At 40.0% G+C, this 18,200-nt stretch overlaps 1 protein-coding gene across 3 annotated transcripts; it reads left to right on the forward strand.

Annotated features, from left to right (window-relative positions):
- Window positions 1-1,657: 1,657 nt before the first annotated feature.
- LINC01835 (long intergenic non-protein coding RNA 1835) lies at window positions 1,658-17,673 on the forward strand. Of its 3 annotated transcripts, XM_027850828.1 has the most exons (9): window positions 1,658-1,802; window positions 2,649-2,759; window positions 3,074-3,124; window positions 4,628-4,711; window positions 5,399-5,461; window positions 5,904-5,993; window positions 10,367-10,518; window positions 15,967-16,067; window positions 17,317-17,673. In XM_027850828.1, the coding sequence occupies exons 1-9, from the start codon at window positions 1,715-1,717 to the stop codon at window positions 17,453-17,455; spliced, it is 879 nt and encodes a 292-aa protein (XP_027706629.1). In that variant the 5' UTR covers window positions 1,658-1,714; the 3' UTR covers window positions 17,456-17,673. The 3 variants fall into 3 exon arrangements, with proteins under 3 accessions (XP_027706629.1, XP_027706630.1, XP_027706631.1); XM_027850829.1 differs by lacking the exon at window positions 5,399-5,461; XM_027850830.1 differs by lacking the exons at window positions 5,399-5,461; window positions 5,904-5,993.
- The last annotated feature ends 527 nt before the right edge of the window (window positions 17,674-18,200 follow it).

Here is an 18,200-nt window from a genome sequence, read left to right on the forward strand (position 1 = left end):
ATCTTAACCTCTCTTACTTTTCAGCTGTCTTCCCCAACTAGATTGTAAGCACCCTGAAGACAGGGACTGTCTTTCTTATTTCTATCTCTAGCACTTAGCACAGTGCCTGGCACATAGTAGGTCCTCAATAAAGTTTATTGATTATTTTAAAATAATATTTTCTTTTTCCCCAATTACATAATTTTATTGATTGTTAACTTCTATGAACTGATGCTGAGTGAAGTGAGTAGAATCAGAACAATTTGTACAATAACAATAACATTATAAAGACAATTTTGAAAAAATTTAAGAACTCTAATCAATGCAAGGAGCAATCATGATTTCAGAGGACCAATGATAACAAATACTACTCACTTTCTGACAGAGGTGATGAACTAAATATGCAGAATAAGACATACTTCTGGAGTATGACCAAGGTGGAAATTTGTTTTGCTTGACTGTACATATTTGTTACAAGAGTTTTTATTTTCTTTGTGGGGATGGTAGAAGGGAAAGAAAATAAATGCCTGTTAATTGGAGAAAATTTAATTTAATCAAAAAAAAAGAAGTGAGTGGGGAGTGAGGAACTGGAAGCAACAAATGTAAACATCTGTTCTCAGAGCTTGGCATTGAAACGGAAGAAAACTATAGGATGATAGCTTGAGAAGGTAGCAGGGTCCAGCAAAGGCTTTTCTTTAAGAGGGAGGTCTGGACATGTCTGCAAGCAATAGGGAAGAAGTCAGTGTACAAAGAGAAATTGAAGATCAAAATGAGAAAGGGATTGATCAAAGAGAAAAACTAAATGGGAGGAGAGGGCAAAGTAGAGGTATGAGGATAATAAATTGAAGAAGCAGAAAGTAGCAGAATCATTGGAGGATGAGGTGAGGTTAAAGACCAGATTTAGGTGGAATAAAGTACAGAGACTCTCCTTCAGGCACTCCTCTCCCCCTTTCCAACTCCACCAATGACATGCCAAACCTGAGAAGCTATGGACACTCACGACTGACTGTTGGAACCTCCATATCCTTTGATGATGGCAGCAGGAAATGGAGCTGGATGCCTTGGATATATAAAAGAGAATAGGTGAATGAACCCCAGACCTCTGTTCAGTTCTTTTGAAATCCTAGGGCCTGAGACCAGGAAAAAGAGAAGAGCAATCAGAGAATCTCTATGGAGGAAGGGAATTTAGAGTCTGTCTAATCCAACCTGTAATTGTTCCTTATACAATATCCCCATCAAAAGGTCATCCAGCCTACACTAGCAGACTTCTAGTGACATCAAGCTTACTGTCCCCCAAGATAGCAGGTCACTGAACTTTTGGACAGCTTTGTTAGTAAATTTTTCCTCACATTGAACAGAAGTATTTTCCTTCTAACTATAACTACTAATTCTGTCATCCCAAACTGAACAAGACTTATCTGTCTTTCACATGGAAGCTCTTTAGGTATGAAGACAGCTATCATGCCCACATGCTTAAGTGAGTTCTGAAAGATTTAGTTATCCCTACCATCAGCTCCCAGGGCTCCTTTGTAATGCAGGTGCAGACAGACAGAGTCCTCTCCAGGTTTAAGTGCTGAGTAAGAAAAAACTGTGAAAGGAAGAAGTAAAATTTAAGGGGAGTTGAGGGAGGGGGAGTGGGTGGAGCAACAAATCATTTCCTTTTAAGTGAAGGGTGGAGTTTACTAAAATAACCTTCCAAGCAAGGGCTTCCCAGAGGAGAGAAAGCTGCACATCCATGGAATCTGCCCAATACACTCAATGGGAGATCTCTGAGGAATTTGAGATGGCTGACACCAAGCGCCAATGGCGACCCTGGGAAGCTGGTGAGCTAAAAGACTGGCTATTTTGCTGAACAAACCTACCCGATCTTAGAGTTGAATGTTTTGTTGGATTCTCAGCTTTGGAAAGGTTGCTGGGGCAAAGGGGTAATCCTGAAGTCTAGATTCTGGCCCTCTACCCTGTCTTCTCTAGGGCCCCTCCTCTCTTTTCCCCTCTATAATATCCTTCCTCCATTTTATTCTCTCCTTGCTTTACCCAAGCCCTCTCCTATCTCCACTAACTCTCTCTTATTTCTCATTTCACCCCCCCATTTTTCTTATCTCCCCCAATCTCTTCTATTTTTGTTTGATCCCTCAATATTCTCTACTAGCTCCTTATCTCCATGCTTCTCATCTTTCTCCTTACTCCATATGTCTTTTTCTCTCCAACTTCCCACCAACCTTTCCCTCCTTCCCTCCAATCTACCAAACTACTAATTTCTTTCAAATCCCTTCCAACCCTTGTTCTCTTCCAAATGCATATGATGGTGTGGAAAGGTCATGGGACTCTGAGTCAGAGGAACTGGGTTCACCTGTCAGTTACTATACAGATCACAGCCTTTTCACCTCTCTGAGTTACTAGTTACTGATTTATAAAATAAAGGGCAAGACCAGAAATTAAAGATTATCTCTAAAGTCTAGCTTTAAATATATATGCTCCTATAATCCTTTCCTCCTAAGTTTTTGAAGTCTCATTTCCAGGTCCCCAAATTCAAGGGTCCCCAAAAGACTATATAGGTATATAGTGAGCCTTACCCTGGTCTTTGTAAGGAGACCACCCATCTATGTGGGAGGGGATGAAAGGGGAAGTTTCCTCTCTTGTTCCTTCTCTAACATCAGTGTCTTCTCTAGGGTGGTGGGTGAAGCAGCTTCCTGGAGGCCGTCCTGCCCTTCCCTTTTACCTGCTATTTTCTGTGACCTCTTTTCTGTGGATAGCTCTTCTTAGTATGCTGTTGGCCAAGGGTAAGAAGAGAGGGAAGGACTGTAGAGATCCAGGAGTCCAGACCCTCTTTAGTATCATGGTTACCAGCGTCCTGACTCCAGGAGCTCTGAGACAGGGAGGGTGATAGAGAGTAAATGAAAGCCTAAAGGCAGTTGGGATGGGGTACTAGAACTATGAGAACTGAAGATGAAGGGAAGGAGATAAAAGGAGGGAGGGAGGATAGCAGAAGAAGGAGCAAAAGAGAGGAATGGGGGAGAGAGAGAGAGAGAGAAAGAGAGAGAGAGGAAGGGAGGGAGAGAGAAAGAGAGATAAATGTGTCCCTTGTTTCTCCAAGTCACGGACTTATCAAAGGAAGTGGAGCACCTGGAGGGAATACAAGGCAATGGTGAGTGAACCCTCAATTTTTTTGGGTTGGGAACCTATATGCTTGGGTTCTGCCCACAATCTTTTCACTTGGGCCACAGTTGAAGGTGAAAGGGGAGAAGGAAGGGGAATAGAATAGGGTGTGGGATAGTGATGAGATAGGGGTAATATTGAAAAGAGATGGGAGATGGAATGGGGTGGTGAGATGGGTAGTAGTTGATTTGGGGATGAGATGGGAAATGGGATGGGGACTGAAATGGTATTAAGATTAAGGATAGGAAGTAGGCATGGTAGGGAAGTCAGATAGCTAACCAGAGAAGGTATAGAGATCAGTACTCTCCACAATCACTGAGTACCCAGTGACTACAAAAGAAATAAAAAGGCACTTAAGGCAGTGTATTGCAATGGAAAAATCTTTGGCTCTAGAATCAGAGGATCTGGGTTCTAATCCTACATCTGCTACTACTTATACAATTCTGGACAAACCAATCAATTTCCCTGGGCCCTATTTTCTTCATCTTTAAAAAATAAGTGAGGGGAGGTTGGACTAAGTGGTATCTGTGGACCCTTCCAGCTCTTTATCTCTGATGCTATGATATGTGCTCTTGAAGCTAGTCATCCTTTGGCATTAGGTAATTTAATCTGGTTTTGGCAGAGGGAGAGAGAACAGCACGTATAGTTTATTATTCATTGTGCATACAAGGGACTGTGAGTATGTGGAAGGAAGAGAGTTGTGTCCGTTGAATCATGTTCAGTGTATGTGTGAGGGAGGGATTGCATCTGGATGCAAATCTTTGGCAATATGATTGGGTCCCCCAGGGATTAGGATCTAGGGCAAAAATGAGACAAATACCAGACTGCTTGTGTTGCTGATCAGAGAGGATGCAGATCCTGAATCCTGTGCCACTCCCAATGAAGTGATAATAGCATTTTGGGGATTGTAATGCCTAAGCCCTTGTGGTAAATATAGATATTTGGAGCACTTCTGAACCTCCAGAAGGGCCAACAGACCCCAGAGACTGAATTGTGTGTGTGTATGTGTGTATGTGTGTGTGTGTGTGTGTGTGTGTGTGTGTGTGTAAGAGACAGAGGCAAAGAGACAGAGAGGAGAAGAGGTGGAGGAGGAGGAGGAGGAAGAGGAAAAGGAAAGATAGAGATGAGACAATGGTTGATATTTGTTCACCCTCAACCCTTCCCATGTACTTATTCTGGAGGTTTTCAAGTGGAGACTAGATGTCATTTTGGGCTTTGTTATATAAGGAACTTATGCTCAGTTAAGGGTTGTATCATGTGTCCTCTGAAGTCCCTTTTCAAAGGTGAAATAAGATGGGAAAAGAGTGAGGACAATATGAGGGATGGGATAGGGATGAGATGGGGGATAGATACATGAATAAACAGCAATGTGGACACATGGAATATGGTTATGTGTTGGGAAGATCTTCCTGGGCTCAAGCTCTGAACTGACCCCTTGCTTCTCTGATGGGGTTGACTCTACCTTCTCTCCATCCTTCTCCTCTGTGACCAGGGTCAATGAATTCAGGGAGGCTGGAAGTTCTTCAGGTAGCCTTGAGCACCTTGGACAACAAGCATCAGACTCTAAAAACAAAGGGTAAGAGAAAACCAAGGTCACAGGGATGGGGATTCCTCAGCAGGTCTCTCTTTGAGGATTCTAAAGTGGAAGCTTCAATCATGGAGCAGCGGAAAGGTACTAAATTTGGAGTGACAAATTCTGAGTTCTAATTTACACTCTGCTACTTATTCTTTGTGTGACCTTAGTCAAGTTATTAAATTTCCCTGGGCCTCAGTTTCCTCATCTGGAAAATTAGCACTTTGGACTAGATGTCCTCTGAGGTCTCTTTCAACTCTATGTTCCAGTTTTATGATCTTATGATCCTGTGCTTTGTTCCATAGTTGAGCATCATGTGAGTGACTGTGGTCCAGATAAGGGTGGGGCTAGAACTGCTTTAGGACCAATTGAGGCTGAAGTTAAAAAAACAAGAAAAGTGGACATACCTAGGAAAGGGTAGAGAGAAATTGGGGATAAGGAGTTGTTCAATTATCACTGTCTAAAAGTATAATGGCCTATTTTTAGGGTATAGTGAGTTTTCTGTTACTAGATGTCTTCAAGTCTAGACAACTACTTGTTGGGGATATTGTAGAGGAAATTTCTTTTATAATTGCTCCTGGTTGGTCTAAAGGACCTCTGATGTCTTTTTCAACTCTGACAATCTTTATTTGTGGCTCCTAAGAAGATGCTCACAAGAGGTGGGGATGGGGCATTTTTGTCTTCCTTCAGCTGAAACAATGGCTAAGGAACTGAGGAACCTGCAAGAGAGTCAAGCCAGCCTGAGTACTAACTGTATGTTCAGACCTCAAGACCTGATGTACACCCTCCAACCCTGTGACACCCACAATTCCCTCTCCTCCCACTCTCTCATTCCCCACCTGGACCTAACCTTTCCCCATAGGCTGTCCCAGACTCCTACTCCTGTTGGCCTGACTCTTACCCTTCTCATTGGGCTCTTTCCAACCCTTTCTTTCACATTGATCTTAATCATTTCCTTTGGATAGATGTCAATCCCTCCCAGCGGACTAGCCCTGACCTTGATCCCTAGAAGGACTCTGACCCTTCTCCATGGAACAACCCTAACCTATCTTCCTCAAATGAGTATCTAATTCTGGTCTATCTCTCTCTGGGTTCATAATCTTACCTCTGTCCCTCCACTTCCCTAAGGGCTTACTCCCATGTACTAATACTAACCCTACATCCTGTGCTGATCACAATCCATGTGCATTTATAGTGTCCCGGGAACTAGCTGAGGCAAGAGAAGACCGAGACAACATTCGGAGTGAGATGTTTCGTGGACTGGAGGCTGTGAGGAATGGAAATGGTGAGGTGGAATCAGGGAGTATGGCTCTAGGAAGTTGAGATAGGTCCTCCTATAGACTAGGGTGGCAGGAGACATGAGAGATGATTGATGGACCCTTATCCCTTCCCATGTACTGATTCTGGAGGTTTTCAAATGGAGACTAGATGTCACTTTGGACTTTGTTATACAGGAAATTTATGCTCATTTGGGGTTGTATCATGTGTCCTCTGAGGTCTGTTTTCATAGATTGAATCCAAAAATCTTCAAGTGGCGACTGAATGACCATTTAGAGAATATATTTTAGGTGGAATTCAGGTAATGATTGTACCAGGTATCTTCTGAGGTCCCTCCCAGTTCTAATGTACCAGACTGTTTATATTCCTTTGTTCATGGAATAACACAATCTGCAAAGTACCTGTGGAGTGGGCTCTTCAGAAGACTATAACTTGATGTACTCAACACATTGACATAGAATTTTGGAATTGGAAAAGGTCTCTTTTTTTTAGAGTAAATTTTACTGATTTTTCTTGTTTTTTTATCACTAAAATTTTTCCTCTTTCTTTCCCTCTCTCCTTTCTCCATCTCAGAGAGCCATCTCATATAACAAATAATATTTTTTTAAAAAGAAAAGAAAAATGGGAAGAGAAAAAAATTGGCAAGGCTGATTAATAAATAAAAAATCTGAAAACACATGCAATATTCCATACTCATGGACCTCCCATCTCTCCAAAGGTGTAAGAGAGAGTGTCTTCTCACCCCTCTTTTTTGGCCTTTTGTTTGTTCTTTGTCATTTGGCAATTTATTTTCAATCGACTTAATGATTGTTTTGTTTTCTATTTACATTGCTTTAGTCATTGTAAGTATTGTTTTCCTGACTGCTTGATTCACCATGTGCTTTTTATAATTTTATATTTTTTTAATTATCAAGCATTCATTTTTTCTACTTCTTATCCCCCCACCCCTGTTTAATAAGGAAAAAAAGACATTCAAAACCACTGTATAACATAAGCACAGTGAAGCAAAGTATATTCTCATATTGGTTACCAAAAAAGTATTTCTTATTCTGAATACTAGTCCATTATTTCTCTGTAATGAGACAAAGCAGTATTCTTTTTCAATCCTCCGAAATCATGGTTGATCATTTAGTTGATCAGAGTTCTGAAGACTTTCAAAACTTTTTATAACATTGATATTATAGTATAAATTGTTTCTCCGCTTCTGCTCACTTCACTCTGCATCAGTTCATATGAATTTTCCCATATCTTTCTGAAATCATCTTTTTTCTTAGTATCTTATGCAAAGTGCATCAAGTAAAATCTGCAGATGAACAGGAGTTCAATTTTTATCAATATTATGAATAAGTGGCCATTAACCCCCATTGATGACTTCTTGATAGGAAACACATTACCTCTTAATGCTTTCAGATAGTTCTCATTGTTATCAAGTTTTCACTGATATGGAACCTAAATCTGTTTCTTTTCAACTTCTCTCTCTTCATTTTTCTTAGTTTTGCCTTCTGGGAATGAGCAGAATAAGTTAAATCTTTTTTCCTTAGGACAATTTTTAAAAATATTTGAAGATAGCCATCTTGTGTCCCCTAAGTCTTCTGCAGAGTAAACATCACCTCATGTCACTTTGACTTCTCTTACAACTAATTTAGGGTCAGCCTTCCTTAATGGGAGAATAATGTCTAATCCATGAGAGGTGAAGTGAATGGTGGGCTTTGCCCTGGAGCCCAGAAACTTTGAGGTTATCCATAGGGTCACAAATGTTGAGTGAGAATCAGCCTTAGATGGCATCCAGTCCAACCCCTTTTTTTTACAGGTAAGGAAATTGGAGCCCAGAAAAGTCATGTGACTTGCTCAAGTAGTAACTGGCAGAGCCAGGATTCAAAGCCAGGTCTCCTGGCTCCAAATCCATTGTTCTTTCCATTGCTCTGCATGGTCTCTCTGTACTCTGCTCATCAGGTTGACCTCACCCATTCCCTATGGAATGACAGTGGAAATTCCCAAAAAAGAGTTTGAAAGCCATTTTTCAGACATCTGGAATATTGTGTCTAGTTGTGAATGCCATATTAAAAGAAGGACATTGTCAAAGTGAAGAACTTCCATAAAAGGTGATTAGCAATCGAGCTATACAATTGGTTAAAAGAACTGATTGTGTTTGGTCTGGAATAGAGAAGATTTGAAGGTGGGGTGAGCATGAAAGCTACCAAGGATTTGAAGAATAGTCATATGGAAGAGGAGTTCAAATTGCTCTGCTTGGCCCCAGGGCCAGAAGTAGAAACATTAGGTGAAAGTAACAGGAAAGCAGATTTTGACACAATATAAGTGTAACACCATTAAATGGTCTCTATTTTTTCCCTGATAGGATAGTTTAGGGCAGAAGTTTCAAACACATATTCCAAGGGCCAAAATACTCCCAAGTATCACCCAAACCAGACTAAAATATAATTGGAAAATATTAAACAAAATACATAAAAAAGAACATAAATAATGGAAACATATGGTTTAAGTCAATATGTGACCCACAGGACTCTTAAGTGGTTTAGGGGCCCCCATTTCTATTTGAGTTTGACGCCACTATTTCAGAATGTGATCTTTGGCTACCATCTCCTCCGTGGTAGAAGGAGATTTAATTTCTTTCTGGAGATTTAATTATCTATACCATATTGCAATAATTAGCTTACTTTTCATCCTAGAGTCAATATAATGACCTTCAAGCCTGAGCAGTCCTTTTCTTTGCAGTAATATGGCATTGACGTCAGACAAAAAGTTGTAGTACAATCACAATTGCTTAAAGCTCTCAGCTAGGAAAATTCTAACCCATAGGTCTGGTTCTCTGTCCTAAATTTAAAATTTTGTGTATCTCCAACTAATTTCTGACCTTTCTGTATTTAAGGCAAGATCAGGATATAGGAAACATTTAGGCAAAAAAGCAAATAGAGAATATTACAATGTCTGATCCTGGACAAGAACAAAGAAGAGAAATTAGGGAAAGCCCTTTCCTAGAACTTCCCTCGGTTCTTGACAAGGTGGTTACAATTAATAACCTCAGTACAAGTTATGTGTTCTGAGGGGCTTTCAGTGGTCCAATATCCCACCTCAATCTCTCTCTTCTCTGCTGCATTACTCCGTATTATCCATTTCTCCTTCCCAACCCCACCACTTTTCTGACTCAAAGATCAGGAGTTCAAATAATTCCCAAGGCTACAAGGGAATGCTTGGACCTACGAACGTAAGAATCCCAGGATGCTTGTTAGTTCTCAAACCTTTATTATGTTCAGAAAATTTTCCTAACAATTAAAGCCACAAGCAGAACTGTAGTTTAATGGAAAGAGCACTGGACTTGGAATCCAGAGAGACCTGATTTTGAATCTCAATTCTCTGTTTACCAGCTTTATGACTATAGGCAAGTCACTCAAGCTATCTGAGTTTAAGTTTCTTCATCTATAAAATGGGCATGCTAATTCTACTTACATACTTATTCATGAGATTGTTAGGAGGGAAACACTTTTTAAGCAAAATGTGAATGTCAACTATAACTATTGTCAACTATCCTCCAAAGGAAAAGGCTGCCTTGGGAATTAAAGACCTTCTATCTCCAGACACTGGGTATTTTCACCGACTGCTCCCCCTGCCTCCTCTCGACCTCCTTCTGGCTTCCCTAGCTTCCTTCAAGTCTAAGCTAAGACCCCATGGTCTACATGAAGCCTTTCCTGGTACTCCTTAATGCCAGGGTCTACTGGTTATCTCTGATTCATCCTGTATATGTTGTGTTTGTACACAAGTGTTTACATGTTGTCTCCCCATTAGACTGTGAGTTCCTTTAGAGGAAAGACTAGCTTTTGACTCTCTTTATATTTCCAGTGCTTAGTACTGTGCGTGGCACACAGCAGGCATTTAATAAATGCCTGTTGACTGACCTATCACTGGACATCTTCAAACAATGCCATAAAAGGGAATCCTGCACCATTTTAGAAACTGGACAAAATGGTCTTTGAGGTTCCTTGTTAGCCTGAAAGATGAAGGATTTTATTATCCTGTCATCCTATAACCCAGATCCCCCTGCCCTCAATTCAACAACCCCATCCCATCCTTGGCTTTTGTTGCTCTGTTTCAAATCCTGTTAGAATGTGAGTTCATCAAGGGCAAGAGCTGTGTTTTGCCATTCTTCGTATCCCCACCACTTAACACAGTCCCTGGCACGTAGTATGTACTTAATAAATGTTTATTGCTGACTGACATAGTAGTTATTTAATGAATGCTTACTGACTGGCTGACTGATCACCTGTTCACAGGTGAAGCGAGAGTAAGAGACTGGGAAACTGTCTCCCTCTATGAAGAGCTCAAAACTGATGTCAATTTTCCCTCTCTCCCCCCTCCCCTCACCAGGATCTTCCTGCCAACCCTGCCCTAGTACCTGGAGGGACTTCCAAGGTTCCTGTTACTTCTTCTCCGAGAACAAGCTCACTTGGTCCCAGGCCAGGGATGACTGTGTCCAGAAGCAAGCTCACCTGGTGATTATTAATAACCGAGATGAGCAGGTGAGGTCAAAGAAGGGAGGGGCTTGGATCCCTGTTCACTGGATATACTCATCACTCACTCCCTGAAGCGACCAACTCTCCTCAACCACTCAGTCCATCCAAAACTGTTCCAAACTCTTCCCTTCCTTAATGTTCCACCTCAATTCAATTCTGCAAATATTGATTAAGCATTAATTACATTGAAGGGATTTTGTGATTGAGACAAAATAGAAGCCAAAGTAGACACCAAGGTGGTGTAGCACAAAGCATATTGTTCTTAGAGCAAAAAAGATATGAGTTTGAATCTTTGCTCTGCAACATACTAGCTGTATAACTCTAGACAAATGACTTAACCTATCTCAACCTCAATTTCTCAATTTGCAAATTGGGTCCACTGTCTTTTTCCTAGGGTTATTGTGAGGAAAGTGCTTTGTAAACCTTAAATGCTAGAGAAATGGGCTTTGTAATTATAATTATCAGCAGAGAATGCTAAAACAAAAAATTTTTTTTAAAACTATACAATCCCAGCCTTTAAGGAACATACATTGAAATATACAGGGATACTGACATATACAAATAATTCTTTATAAGGGAGAGTTCAATCACTGCAGAGGGGAGGCCCGGGCAAAATGTGATGAGAAGATAGAGAAAGGGGTGCTCACTTTCTGCTGGGAAGAAGGGTTTCAGGGGCTCAAGGAAGATTTCATGAATTAGGTAACGCCTGAAATGGGCCTGAAGGAAGGAAAGGAGTTTAACAAGTGAATAGGAGGAGGGGCCATGTAAGTGCACAATGGTAGAGGAGGGCAAGATAAGATGGAGGACTACTAGTTGTTAGGTTTGGTTGGAACACCAAAGGGAAATAATGTGAAATAATACTGGAAAGATAGGTTAGAGCCAAATTGTCAAAAACCTTGCATGCCAGGCTAAGGACTTTGCATTTTATCTTAGAAGTAATAGGTTTTTCAACAAGAGAGAAACAAAGTCATACATGTAACAATAGGGAAACTAATCTTTTAAAAGTTTTACTTTTTTGTGATTCTGAAATTCTTAAAACACCAACAACCATGAACATTTCCATATAGAAAGAATAGAAAAAGAGGATCATAAATGAAATTACCAAGTTCCATCATATACATCTTACTTTATTAAGTAGATATTGATTGAGCATGGTAGTTCCAAAGTTGTTCTACTTGTTTGTGTTTCCCTGAACCTCCTTTTATCCTCCTCCATACATTTTAAAAATTCTTTATTAACATTCTTTATTTGCTTTCTTCCCTTTTTCTTTCTTTCCTTCTTTCTTTTCTTTCTTTCTTTTTGTATCACTATCTCCATCCTCCTCTTATTCCAACTCATTGATTACTGTCCCCCTCCATTCTGGGGGAAGGAGGACACACAAATCCTCCCTTGTAACAAGTTAGCAGACTCAGGTAATACAAGTCTATACACTGGCTAGATCCAAAATATATATCTCACTCTGCACCTCTACTCCCTCACCTCTCTTTCAGGAAGCTGGTTACATGCTTAATTATAAACCCTATGGAGATATGGTTGGTCATTATATTGATCAGGGTTCTTAAGTCTTCAAAGTTGTTTTTTTCTTTATAGTGTTGGAGTCATTGTTTAAGTTGTGGTCCTGGTTCTACTCACTTGAATCTGCATCAATTCATTCAGTTTTTCCCAAGTCTCACTGAATCTAACTCTTTCATCATTTCTTATGACTCAGTAATGGTCCACTACACTCATATTATTTATTCAACCATTTTCCAATTGGTGGGCACCTTCTTAGTTTCTGGTTCTTTGCTACACTACTAATAACAACAGAAGTGCCACTATGGATATTTTTGTATAACTGGATACTTTCCCTCTTTTTTTTCCCTCTCTTTACGATGTTTACTAAGTATCCTAAAGTAGTGGAATCACGCAGTCAAAGGACATACACCATTTAGTATATCAAATTGCTTTCCAGAATATGTCAATTCACAGCTCCACTAACAATGCATTAGTGTGTCTTCCCTACCATATTGCCTCCAACAATTGTCATTTTCCTTTTTTCTGCCACCTTTACCAATCAAAGGTGTGTGGTAGGGCCATAGGGTCTTAAATTGTATTTCTCTCATTATTGGTGACTCAGAGGATTTCTTCTTTTGAGAACTTCCTGTTCACATCCCTTGATCATTTGTCTACTGGGAGAAAGCTCTTGTTCTTATACATTTGAATTGGTTCACTAAACATCTTGAATATAATTCTTAATAACTGCTGTGGATGGATTGACATTAGACTTTTTTTTTAGAGAAACTTGCTACATAATTCCTCCCTAGTTAACTGTTTTTCTTCTCATTTTGGTTTCATTGATATTGTTTATGCAAAAGCTTTTCGATTTCATGAATCAAAATTGTCCATTATTTCCCTCTAATTCTATCTCCTGTTTGGACAACACCTCTTCTCTTACCCAAAGTTGTGAAATATATTACTTCTCTGCTCCTTGAATTTGTTTATGATATAACCTATTTATAGTGGCATATGGTATGACATGTTGATCTTAACTTCATTTCTTACAGATTGCTTTCAAGTTTTTGCAGCAGTTTTTGTTGACTAGAGAGGTCTTACCCTAATAGTTGGAACCGTTAGTTTTATTGAATACTATGCTATTATGTTCATTTGCTATTGGATACTGTGATTCTTATCTGCCTGACTGATCAACTTTTCTATTTTTTTAACCAGTACTAAATAGTGTTGATAATTATTGTTTTCTACTCTACTTTGAGATCTGGTACTGCTGGGTCTCCCTCCCTCCCTTTTTTTCATTATTTTCCTTAGATTCTTGAACTTTTATTCTTTCAAATGAATTATTATTCATTATTTTTTTTAGTTCTATAGAGTCATCCTTTGGCAGTTTGATTGGTATGACACTGAATAAGCAAATTAATTTAGGTAAACTTGTCCTTTTTTATATATTAGCACAGCTCAACTTTGAGCAATTGAGGGCTGAGGGCTGTCTTTATATAAGGAGTGTTTTATACTTATATTCATATAATTCCTGCATGTATGTCTTGCTAGGCAGACTCTCAGATATTTTATAAAGTCTAAATATTTTAAATATAATTTCTTTTCCCATCTCTTCCAGTTAAATTTTGTTGGCAACAAACAGAAAGACTTAGGATTTGTGTAGGTTTATTCAATATTCTAATACTTTGTTGAAGTAATTAATTACTTCAATTAATTTGTAGGTGACCCTTTAAGAATCTTCTAGGTAAACTATTATATTACATGAAAAAACATGATCATTTTTTGTTTCCCAGGAAGATTTCCTTGGCAGGTATTTGAATAATTCATTAGAAAAGGGAGAAACTAGAAGCTAGAAGTTATATAGCACCCCCCCCCTCAAGGGTACTGGAAAACCTTGTAGGGGGTGGAATACCTGGTCCTCAGGGAAGTGGGATGGATCAAGGTAGTCAATGTTATATTTAGATTTAAGGGGTGGGAAAAGGTAGAGAAACTATTGGAGGAGATAGTGATCCATTCTCTGACTACCACAGTCCGCAAAGACCTATCCCTCTTCTTGTAATTAGTCTCTCTTATTTACATATAGCTCTCTTGTCAAAGGCTTCCTCCTCACACAAAGTACCTAAGTACATTTTGGGGACTTCTCGTCCCTCTCTCTTACTTACTGGTCCCAGCCAAGTGGAATTTGGGAATGCCAGTATCTGACACCACCCCCACCCCACAAAGGTAGCCATCAGCTCCCTTCATAAGTACTCAGGGACACAAATTCAAAGTATGAATCATTTTTATTTCTAAATTAATGGATATAGAGAAGAATCATATCTAAGACCCTAGGGATAAGAACTTCACATTGGCAAGCCCTAACCAAGAAATCTACCTAATCTCCGAGACTTATAGTCCTGGCCTGGGAACAGTTATAGCAAGCTAGTGAAGAAAGGTTTGTTCCTCCCTCTTAGTGCTTTCCTTCACAACCCAATGACTTTTTCCCTAATAGCTTTTGCCACATATAGCTGAAGGATGTTCATCAACACTTTCCCTCTCTTGCAGCTATGATGTCATGGCAGCTCCTCAAAGGTCCTCATCACTGGTCTCTGTAGCTTTGCCTCCTAAAGATCACATCTTTTGATCACTGGTCTATATGGAGTCTCTGCCTCAGTTGAATGTTTACAATTCATAAGAATACATCCAATCAGGGCACCTTTGTTCCTTTCTGTTTGTTTTTGGTTTGTCTTCATAGTCACTGCTGTTGTTTTTAAAGAACTTGAATATTCATTTCTCATAGGCTCTCGCAGAAATCCCTAAGGGGGCTATGAGAAAGCTCCCTTATGGCATTACCCTAATATGTCTCTATTTTCAGTTTCATGGTGGCTTTTGATGAGTCACCTGCCACTTACCTCCTCTCTTCCAAATGCCTGAACAATGTTCTGCTCCTCTCTATTCTCCATCCCCACCAAGAGAGTGGTAGAAATCAAAAAGGAACCCTTGTGAGTACTCTTTCTTTCTTTCTTTCTTTCTTTTTTCCTTCTTTCCTTCCTTCCTTTCTTCCTTCCTTCCCTCTGTGCTTCTGTGCCTATGTGTCCCCCTTCTCCCCCTCCCTCTCTTTCTCCTTCCTCCCTCCCCCTCTCTCTCCATCCTCTCCCTCCTTTTCTCTTTCCCCCTCACTTTCTCTCCCTTCCTCTCTCCCTTTCTCCCTCTCCCTCCCTGTCTCTCTCTTTCTCTCTCCCTCTCTCTCCCCCTCCTTTCTTTCTCCCTCCACACACACTCACTCTGTGGCTCTCTCATCTTTCTATCTTCTATATTTCTTTAGGTCAACTGGGTCAGGTTATTCAACTATATTAATGGAGATGGAGAGACTTTATTGTCCCTGGTACACTTATAGTAATGTAACATGCACTAACAAATTTTAATTAGCCCTCATATTTCTTTTTTTAAATTAATTTATTTTTAGTTTTCAACATTCACTTCCATAAAATTTTGAGTTCCAAATTTTCTCCCCCTCCCTCCACTGCCCCCATCCCAAGATGGAGTGCAATGTGATATAAGCTTTACATATATAACCCTCATATTTCTTTAAAAGTTGTTGGTTGCAAAAATCTTTTCATTCACTCTCATCTGACTCTTATTTGTGATCATATTGTGAGCAATATCATTGTCATATAGAGGAAGGAACTGAGGCTCAAGGAGGATTAAGAGCCATACAGTTCTCACATAGCTTCTTGAATGATTAGATTTGGACTGAAACTTAGATGTTTGATTCTTTCAAGAATGCAGGGTTTCATCTCTCATGTGCTGCCTTATGTTAATAGTTGTATCTTCCGTGAGTCCTTCCTCACCATCTACAAATCCTTAATATCAAAAATAGCTTTTCCTCTTGTCTCCATGCATTGTGCCAGGCTAGAAATTAGATGCTAGTTTCCATTAGTTTAACATCAACTGAATGAATCTCATCTTTCTCTCCCTATCCAGAACTTCCTGACCCCTACTGATATTCTTGGATACTGGATTGGCCTCAGAAAGGTCCAAGAAGGGGTTCATAAATGGATTGATGGCACAGAACTTGGCTACACGTGAGTCTCAATCCAAGATATAGGCATGTGAGCCCCTGACCCATCCTTAAAAGGGTTTGGCTAGTAATGGGGCCTCAGGTCTGTAAGGACTCCCCAATTAACTCATTCATTCAATTGATATTTACTGAACCCTCACTAGATGTGGGACCCTACACTGGGTGCAGAAAAGGATATAGAGATGAGTAAGAAATGGTTTGTGTTTTCAGGGAAAAGTCTAGTTTATATAATGTATGCATATGTATATATGTAAGTATGTATGCATATATATGAAATTAAATACCATTTCAATACAATGCAAATGTTCAGTGGTAATAAGATGAAAGCTAACAGGATCTCCCCTTGTATTGGGAGACACACTGTACAATTTCAGAAGATGTATTCTGCCATGATCAGACTACATCTGGACTATTGTGGTTGGTTTTGAGCATGGTATTTTGAAAAAAAACTCAGAACCTGGAGTCCATCCAGAGAGGTGCCTTGAGACCTTATAGAAGGATTGGTTGAAGGCACTAGAGAGGTCTCCAAACAAAAGAAGACTCAGGCAGGGCAGGACATGATAGCTATCTCCAAGCTTTTTGATGCATCCTGATGTGGAAGAGGGATTAAGCTCATTCTGATTGACTTCAGAAGACATAATTAAGACTAACGGAAAAAAAAAATTTATTAGGAGAAATGTGTACTTGTTGCAGTGAGAAAAAAATTAAACAAAACAACAACAACTTTCTAACAATTTGAGATGTCCCAAAGTAGAATGAGCTGCTTTGGGAAGTAGTGATTTTAAGTCCTCACCAAAAGGCTTTAAGGAAAAAAAATTTGGTTGGACATGTTATTGAGGGGATTCCCATTTTAGTATAACTGGACTAGATGTCCTCTGAAGTTCCTTCCTACTCATGAGTAAATAATTATCAATTGCCCCATAAAGGGTGTAAATAACAAATACAGCTGAAGCCTAAGAGGGAGAGATGACTAAGGGCTGGAATGGCTAAAGAGGACTTACCAGAAGAGGCAGCCTGTCTCCCTGGAATTCTTAAGCAGCTTAGAGGTAAAAACCTCAATCTCTTGGGCCAGTCTAGAGTTGAGTTGCGTCTACATGCATCTAGATCCTCCAATGAAGTTGACATCTAGAATCACATTTTGAGTGATGACAATCTAACTTGGAACCATTGCCTTAGGACTGACTATGGCCTCTGTGTGTATATGTGTGTGTGTGTGTGTGTGTGTGTGTGTGTGTGTGCTTGTGTCCCCACAGCAACTGGAACTTTGGGGAGCCCAATGACAGCCAAGGGAAAGAAAACTGTGTCATGATGTTGCATCATGGCAAGTGGAATGACTTTACATGTGAGCAATCCTCTGACAACTGGATCTGCGAGAAGAGGCAGATCTGTTGAGCTTCAACAGTGGAAGAGGCTGGGAGGTGGCCCACTGGTTGAGCTCCCTCTGTCCACAACCCAGGTTTCATGGAACATCTGGTGCCCACTTGTGGGCCCTGTAGAGAATAGGCCCTTGTCCTCTCTGGACCATGGATCTCTACAACTGAACAGGGTTATGGGGTTAATAAGTTTATATGGGAGACCAATAAAATATTTTTGTTGTTTGTCAGAAGATATGACCCTACTATACTGATTGGCCCTTACATTCTGCTGAGCTGGGGGAATGTCTGCGGAAGAGAAAACATCTCCTTCTGGTGGCTGATTTCCTTTTTCTTTCCTAGGCAAGCCCAGCTGGACCTCTTGCTGGCTCAGGGTTTTCCAATGTTGGCCCAGCCCCAAGGAAACTAAGAAGCAGCCCCCTAATTCCCACCTTCACTATCATCCTTCCCTTTACTCTTGCAGGTCAAGCTACTTAATTTAGCAATGAACAGATACAACCAATCAACAAATCAGCAAACATTCATTAAGTCCCTACTATGTGCCAAACATTGTGTTAGGTCTTGGGGATACAAAGACAAAAATTAAAACAATTTTTGCTCTCAAGGAGCTTACATTCACTGAGGACAGTGTGGGCAACACATACATAGAGAAGTATAGACAGAAAAAATATGAAGTAACAAGGAATCATAACACCCTGATCAAGAGCTAGAAGGGACCTCAGAACTCATAGGGTCCAACTCCCTCATTTTCAAATGGGAAAACC

The sequence above is a fragment of the Vombatus ursinus genome, unplaced genomic scaffold, assembly GCF_900497805.2.
Source record: "Vombatus ursinus unplaced genomic scaffold, bare-nosed wombat genome assembly UNPS02009173.1, whole genome shotgun sequence".
NCBI lineage: Eukaryota > Metazoa > Chordata > Mammalia > Diprotodontia > Vombatidae > Vombatus > Vombatus ursinus.